The sequence below is a fragment of the Lactuca serriola genome, chromosome 8, assembly GCF_051521515.1.
Source record: "Lactuca serriola cultivar US96UC23 chromosome 8, Lser_US96UC23_V15, whole genome shotgun sequence".
Taxonomy (NCBI): domain Eukaryota; kingdom Viridiplantae; phylum Streptophyta; class Magnoliopsida; order Asterales; family Asteraceae; genus Lactuca; species Lactuca serriola.
Window position 1 is genome coordinate 4124127 of NC_136415.1, and position 8089 is coordinate 4132215.

Consider the following 8089-nt stretch of genomic DNA (forward strand, 5'->3'; position numbering starts at 1 on the left):
TAGTTGAGCCTATACACGTTATAATGCATTTGTGGCCTCCTTTATTCTAGTGAAATCATGAGACAAAATTGTGGTGTAAGTAAGTTAAGGTAAGAGAGCAGGATGTGGAGAAGACTGCGTTTTTGACTCGTTATGGACATTATGAGTTTGTGGTGATGCCGTTTGGGCTCACCAATGCGTTTGCGGTATTTATGGATTTAATGAATCGACTATGCAGGCCGATGCTCGATCGTTCAGTTATCATATTCACTGATGATATCTTGGTATATTCCAAGACCATAGAGCAACACGAGGAGCATCTTCGCGAGCTTCAGGGGGTGTTGAGGTGAGAATGACTTTATGCTAAGTTCTGGAAGTGAGAGTTTTGGTTACCAGAGGTTCAGTTCCTTGGACACCATGTTAACCAACGATTTTGCATAAATAAAATTTAAACCTTTCTATTGATAAGAGTAAATTACACGAATGGTCCCTATGGTTTAGGGTAATTTGCACGTTTGGTCCCTAATTTATTTTTTTAACTCGGAAGGTCCCTTTTGTTTACTTTTGTTACGTGCTTGGTCCCTATTATTTGTTTTTGTTGCGTGCTTGGTCCCTATCTTACCTAAAAAGACTATTATTTAAATAGGAAAAAATTGTGGTGTAAGTAAGTTAAGGTGAAGGGGTGGGGTTGAAGGTGTGTTTGTTTAAATAATTTAAAAAATCAATGGCAAAATAGTCTTTTTAGATAAGACAGGGACAAAGCGTATAACAAAAATAAACAGTAGGGACCTTCCGAGTTAAAAAATTAAGTTAGGGACCAAACGCGTAAATTACTCTAAACCATAGGGACCATTCGTGTAATTTACTCAATGATAATAAATTTGGAATTGTTTGACTCTTCCAAAATTCCATGTCATTGGTGCCATATCATCATTTTATATGTCCTGATTTATAAATTGTTTAATTTTGATGAAAAGATTTAGGATAAAAAAATATATAATTTGATTTAAATTATTTTGGATAAAAAAAATATAGCATATATATGTTGTGTATATTGGCAAATTTATGTTGAAAATGTCAATCGTTAAGGAGATATGTGAGTTAAGCAGGTTGTTAGTTGTTGCAATAAAAAAATCATTCATTTTAGTGATTTATATTTGAAAATGTCAAGTGGATATTTCTTTAGATTTTGGTGAACTGGAAATTTCTTAGAAATCACATTTGTTTGTGTATATTGGTTAAAATAATTCAACAGTTATCAATTCTTGCAATAAAAATCATATGATTATATCATCAATGTAAAGTCAACACACTTTATATCAAAAATGTCAACTTGATATTCTTTAGCTGTTGGTGAATTGGAAATTTCTTGGAAAATCACCTCTTAATATATATCAACTAATCAACATGTCATAACTTAGATATCTCGTGAGCTTCTGGTAAATTGGAATTCTCTTGGAAACTAACATTTCTCTCTCTTTTCTGTATAGTTCATTTCATTGAGGTGCTGAAACCACATCACATACCTTCTATCTCAACACATTATCAACTTATCAATGGCGTCTTCATCATCATCTTCTCCATTGCCTCCAGCCCTTTCCTCTCAATCATGGAATCATGACGTTTTCCTTAGCTTTAGAGGAAAAGATACTCGGAAGACTTTTGTCGATCATCTCTATAAAGCTCTTGTACAACAAGGAATTAACACTTACAAGGACGAAGAAACGCTTCGTCAGGGTGAATCGATCCGTCCATCCCTTGTGAAGGCTATTGAGGAATCACATATTGGCATCATCATATTCTCTAAAAACTATGCAGATTCAACCTGGTGCTTGGATGAACTAACACATATTATGAAATGCAAGGACATGACAGGGCAAATTGTGATCCCCATATTTTATGATGTGGATCCGTCTGAAGTGCGAATACAAAAACGGAAATACGGAGAGGCATTTGCCAAACATGAGCTGAGGAACAAAAAAAAAGCTGAATCTTGGAGAAAAGCACTTGTAGATGCAAGTAACCTCTCTGGATGGGTTCCCAAGAACATTGCCAACGGGTATCTTTTATTATTTTATATTTTTTATGCTTAAGATATGTTTGATCTAGAGAGACATTTATCCTTGCACGGTTGTCCCTTATAAGATCTTATACAAATGTTTTAATTATTCTTGATGATGTTGATCACCTTGATAAAACACGGGCTTTGACTTGATCAATTGGTCAGTTGGGTTGGTTAAAAGATATCTCAAGTCCTCAGATTATGTATAAGCTCATATTAAGTTATATGACGTTGAGTTTTACCTTAAATTCTGTACATAACGGCATAAAGCCTTGCTTGAAGCTACAACAACAAATTCATCTTCCTTCACCTTTTTCTGTTTGAAACTATTCAATAATTCCCAAAAATATTGCTACAAACTACTTGTGGTATTAACTTTACAATTTTATATTAAATCTGAAGTATAAAGGGCGGTTATATGTCTCCTCCTTTTTTTTTCATAATTAAAGCATGACAACGAGTTCTCTCCTTTGTCAGTGTGATCATGCCTTAATTATCCTTGTATATCCAATCCAATATGTAGGTATGAATCAATGGCTATCAAAGAAATTGTTGACAATATTTCATCGAGGTTGCAGCTAGTAACTTCAAGTGCAAATGAGAAGCTGATCGGAATAGCGGCTCGCGTGCAACATTTAAAATCAGCGTTACAAATTGGGTTGGGTGGTGTGAACATGATTGGAATATGGGGGGTTGGAGGTGGTGGTAAGACTACTCTTGCATCTTCTATATATGATGAAATCTATAGAAACTTTGATGGTTGCTGCTTTGTTGCAAATATTCGAGAGGAATCAAGCAGGCATGGTTTGGAAAAATTGCAGAAACAAATTCTTAAAAAGATGGAAGGGAAGAGCATTGGGGGAGGAAGAAGCTTGATAGATAAGAGGTTTCGTAATAGAAAGGTCTTGATTGTTCTTGATGATGTCAATCACCTTGACCAACTAGAAGCGTTAGCTGGATCGCCTGATTGGTTCGGTGAAGGAAGTCGAATAATAATCACAACCAGAGATGAGCATTTATTAAAAGCTCATGAAGTTGTGGTACATGATATTAGCTTGTTAAATGCTGATGAGGCTATTCAGCTCTTTCACAAGTATGCATTCCGGGGTTCCATGCCTATGAAAGATTATGATCAGCAACTTTCAAAAGAGGTGGTCTCTTATGCCGGTGGGCTTCCATTGGCACTTACAATTCTCGGTTCTTCTCTCTGTGACAAAAATATTGATCAGTGGAGGAGTGCATTAGCCAGACTAAAAAAGATCCCAGATAATAAGATTCTGGAAAAGCTAAAAATCAGCTTTGATGGACTTACAAAGGTTCAGAAAGACTTGTTTCTTGATATTGCGTGTTTTTTTAGGTGGGTGGAGAAAGATACGGCAATGGAGATGCTTGATGCTAATGGTTTTGATCCTGTTATAGGAGTAGAGGAGTTGAGACAAAAGGCTCTCATAACTATTTTGGATGGAAGGTTCGATATGCATGATCTGTTGCAAGAAATGGGACACTACATTGTTAGAGGGGAACACCCTAGGAATCCCGAAAAGCATAGTAGAGTTTGGAAGAAGGAAGATGTTCTTACAATATGTGCTATGGATGCAACCATGGTAAGAGTTAATCGATCTTTGTGTGATATATGTATGAACCATCACTTTTAGCTCAACATTGGCACCATTTGTGTTCCTCTTTGACAGGAACTTGACATGATTGAAGCAATAAAATTTGGTTATAGTAGCTTTCGAGAGGCAAAACCTCCTCCTATTCTTGCAAACATGAGGAACCTTCGTTATATTCAATGGAAAGGTGATCCTGCAAATCCGTCGGTTAATAACTTTCCACCAAGGGCGCTTTGTTGTCTGGTATTAGAGTATGCCATCCAAGACCAACTTTGGAATGGTTATAAGGTAATTCGTATTGTTTATCCAATTCACAAATGAAAACAAAATAGATAGTGATTTATAGACTTTAATCCAAAGAGTAAATAGTAGTTACCCTTTTGTCTAAACATAGCTTTGTCACCTCTTATAGTTTTGTCTAAACATACATACACAATTACTTTTGCATTTTGAAAGTAAATACTATTTTGTTATATAGGTAAGATTTCAATTTAAATCTATATTTTTGTTTATTAAATCGATCTATCCGTCAGTTTGGGTTTAAAAGTATATTCTTTGTTTTATCAAGTGATTTTTAGATATAGATTAATTATATATATATATATATATATATATATATATATATATATATATATATATATATATATATATTTAATTATAATATATATTTTTTTATTTGAAATTCTAAAAATATTATAGTTCAAAGATGGAAGGAATTAGTTTTTTTTTTTTTTTTCTATTTATGACCCCATATAGAAATAGTATGTGACTGAGACGCATTAAACAATCAAACACTTCAAATTAATGGTTTCCATTCTGATTTTTGTTAAACTCTTATCACGTACCTTAGTACATTATTTACTTATTTGCACTTGTATACCACAGTGTCTGCCAAATTTGAAGATGATTACACTTTGGCAATTGAAAAACCTGGTCATGACACCAAATTTTGATGGAATTCCACTTCTGGAAATATTCAAGCTTCATGGATGTCCGAAATTAAAAGAGATTCATTCATCATTTGGAGGCTTGGACAAGCTTGTTTGCTTATCTATAATAGACTGCAAGGGTATTAAGAAGTTTCCATCTATTACCCGACTAAAGAAAATCGAGACCCTTTCATTCGCAGAGTGCCCTAGAGTTTTTAAGCTTTCAAAGATCCAACAGAAGATGGACAGTTTGGGAGATGAAGACATGAGCTCTGCTGTTAGGGAGTTATCAAACTTGAACAACATACAGTTACGTTATTTTCATTATTTTCGTTTTTTTCGCAGAGAGTACCTGAGAAAGTTGGATCTCGGTTTCTGTGAACTGGGGGATGAAAACATGAGCTCTGCTGTTTGGGAGATACCCAACTTGAAAGAACTCGATCTAAGAGGAAATTACTTTTCATGCTTAAGTTTTGGTCTAATGCGAATTCCTCGGCTCAAATTTCTGGATGTGTCATCTTGCACATGCCTTGTAAAATTATCAGAGCTCCCATCAAGCATATCTGTTCTTAAAGCAGATGATTGCAAGTCACTTAAAACCTTTGGAGATACTTATAACTGTAAATGGCTTTGGAAAGTCTCGCTTTTTGGGGCGCACGAAGTAGGTTTAGCAGCTGGTTACATGTTACTAGATTCCATGCTTAAGGTTTGGCTCTGTACACTTTTGGTGTTTCAATCTTTATTCCAAAAATCTATATATCTACACTAAAAGAAGTATTTTTTATATAGTTTTAATACGAACAACCCTCATTGGCTATTATAAAAGAATCAATTTTACTTAGAATATATGTATTTGAAACCCTCAAAATATTCAAATTTAAACATAATATATCTATTCTATTAATTCAAATATGTTATTAGTTATGAAATATTATCATATTGATGGTAGTTTTTTTTAATATCAATATAATATATTTAAAATATTAATTTAAATATCATGATAAATCCAAAATATAAACCAAAATATGAGATAAATCTAAAATATCCAAAGACTAGAACCATATTGAATTGAACCTCCTTTACTTTTTAACTTCTAACTTTACTTAATTTACTAAATATAAAACTTTTCATTTAAGTTTGACTTTATAAATTATTAATATATTATTATTTATCCTTCAATTTAAATATGATGTTAAATGCAAGATCTAAATTAACATTTTGAATCATTATTATAATATATTTAATTTGTCAAATTAAGTATGGTATTATATGCAAAACTTAATTTAAAATATCAAATAAACTTAAAAACAAATTGTTCAAAAACATTTTTGTTTTTCAAATGGTTAAAAGGATCTAAATACATAAAATGTAAAACTTAAATTGGAATGTTAGATTAGCTAAAAAATATCCAATTTTTTTTATAATAATTGAAATTTGTCCAAAGTGTGTTTTATATCAATTAAAAATAATAAGTTAAAAATAACATAAATTATAAATTATACTTTGTTACTTACAAAGAAGTCATAGAGTAAGAAGTCACAGAGTACGTAGAGGCCATTGAATGATGTGATTTTAATACATGTTTATCTTATAATATCATTCAAATTAATTAAGTTTTTTTTTATATAAACTTAGTGTAAGAACTATTATTTCATAGTTAATGCTAATAACATAATTATTTTGAATAACATGTATATGCCAAAAGTTTAACCACATAATTCTATTTTCCAGCTTCTAATAAGAATCATAACTTAACGTTTTTCCCATGGTAGGGAAATTCTATTGAAGATCACCTTATCAGTGTTACTCTTCATCCTGAGATTCCAGTAGGGTCTATAGATAGGCTGTTTAGAGGGAACTCATTTACATTGCGTCTGCCACATGATTGGTACAATGACTTTTGTGGGTTCTTAATACGCGTTGTTACCTTCAACGTAATTCCGTTTCTTGTTATAATCATCAAGAAAGAGGTAAATGAAGATCCTCCATTTGAGCTTTGGCAGGAATCTAATGAAGAACTAGAGCAAGATTCTAATGAAGAACTGGAGCAGGAATCTGATGAAGAACTGGATTTGGAAAATGTGACACATGTAGAATATGTTTCCTTTAATTCATTGAGGCACATTGCATCCTTGAATTCAACTTACAATGTGATCTCGATTTCCTTAGATCAATTTGGGTTCAATCTTATAGAGACAGCTGGAAATAGAATAGGTGCTGAACTCATTCCTAGGAAAAGTGAAGATGCTCCGGTGCAAACAACAAAAGCAGTAATAGGAGACTCAGAATTTTGGGATGAGGAAGTTGCCCATGCACCGACGTTTACCATCGAACGTGATTCATCTATCAAGATTGTATTGATGACTTGATACTTAGGCCAACAATATCAAACAAAAGAATACAATTCATGCTCTCGGTATTTTCTTTTGCATTGTTATTGTTAAATGGTCAGTGGTATCAAGTACTTTTCTCAAATTCTTGATAAAATGACATTTCCATCTGTATCTAGTCTAATAAATACAAACTGTTTTTGCTACATGCCATACTCTCATACATTTTGTCACATGTCATTTTGTAGTTATTAAATTTTTTTTTCCACATTGCATTTTATGGTTTTGACCATTTTTTATTAAATTCCACATAATATTAATATGTAATAACTGTAATAACTATCATAAAATATAGATATCAATTTCATTAGTGCAAACTTGGATGGGCTTTGATACAAAATATAAGTTAGTTTTTCATAAAACACGGTCAACGGAAGCGTTAAAAAATAAAAAGTTCATTTTTAGTTTATAACCAAACCAAACCATCAAGGATCAATTTATAAAGGTTAGAATAAAATAAAAACAAACAAAGAGTTTTTAGAATGACAACCTTTGAATCCTTTAAACCCATTTGGTTCTAGGGTGTTATGAAGATAACAAAAATTCAAGAATAGAATTTTTCTATGCGTATCCACAATCAAGAGTAAGGCACTTGGAATGCTGGTTTCTTCTTGTAATACTTTGCTCTTTAAGCCTTTAAGTGCTTAAGAATATAAGCACTAAAGGAAGACACAAAGTGATACTTTAAACACTAACAACTAGCTTCAAAAGGGAGAGTGCTTTGGAGAGCCAAAACTCATAGTTTTAGGAGGGCAAGAAAGAGAAGAAAGAAGAGTAAGTTTCTCATGCATAAGGCACTCTTATATACTCAATGCAAGGTAAGGGCCTTATAATAAAATACTATAAAGTATTTGTAGCCTTTAGAAGCATGGGGAGACAAAGCATGGAGGTTGAAAAGTAACCTCCATATTTGTTTAATAAATTCGGTTATACCTCTTGAAAAGAGGAGGATTCTTTAATTTTTCTATAAACTCTAAGTTTATAAAATATAAACTTTATCTTTAGGTAAAAGAAAAAGAATCCAACTAGTCTAAAAGGTTGTGCATGACTTATTAATTCATACCATATGAAATACTACTAGTTGTACTCTCTTATAATTATTATTTTCACAAAAAA

The 8089-nt window shown here is 32.4% G+C and overlaps 1 protein-coding gene across 1 annotated transcript; it reads left to right on the top strand.

Moving 5' to 3' along the window:
* Positions 1–1414: 1414 nt before the first annotated feature.
* LOC145071289 (disease resistance protein Roq1-like) lies at positions 1415–7170 on the top strand. The gene is made up of 5 exons (XM_079018194.1): positions 1415–2038; positions 2565–3645; positions 3733–3942; positions 4540–5289; positions 6356–7170. The coding sequence occupies exons 1-5, from the start codon at positions 1536–1538 to the stop codon at positions 6950–6952; spliced, it is 3141 nt and encodes a 1046-aa protein (XP_078874320.1). The 5' UTR covers positions 1415–1535; the 3' UTR covers positions 6953–7170.
* The last annotated feature ends 919 nt before the right edge of the window (positions 7171–8089 follow it).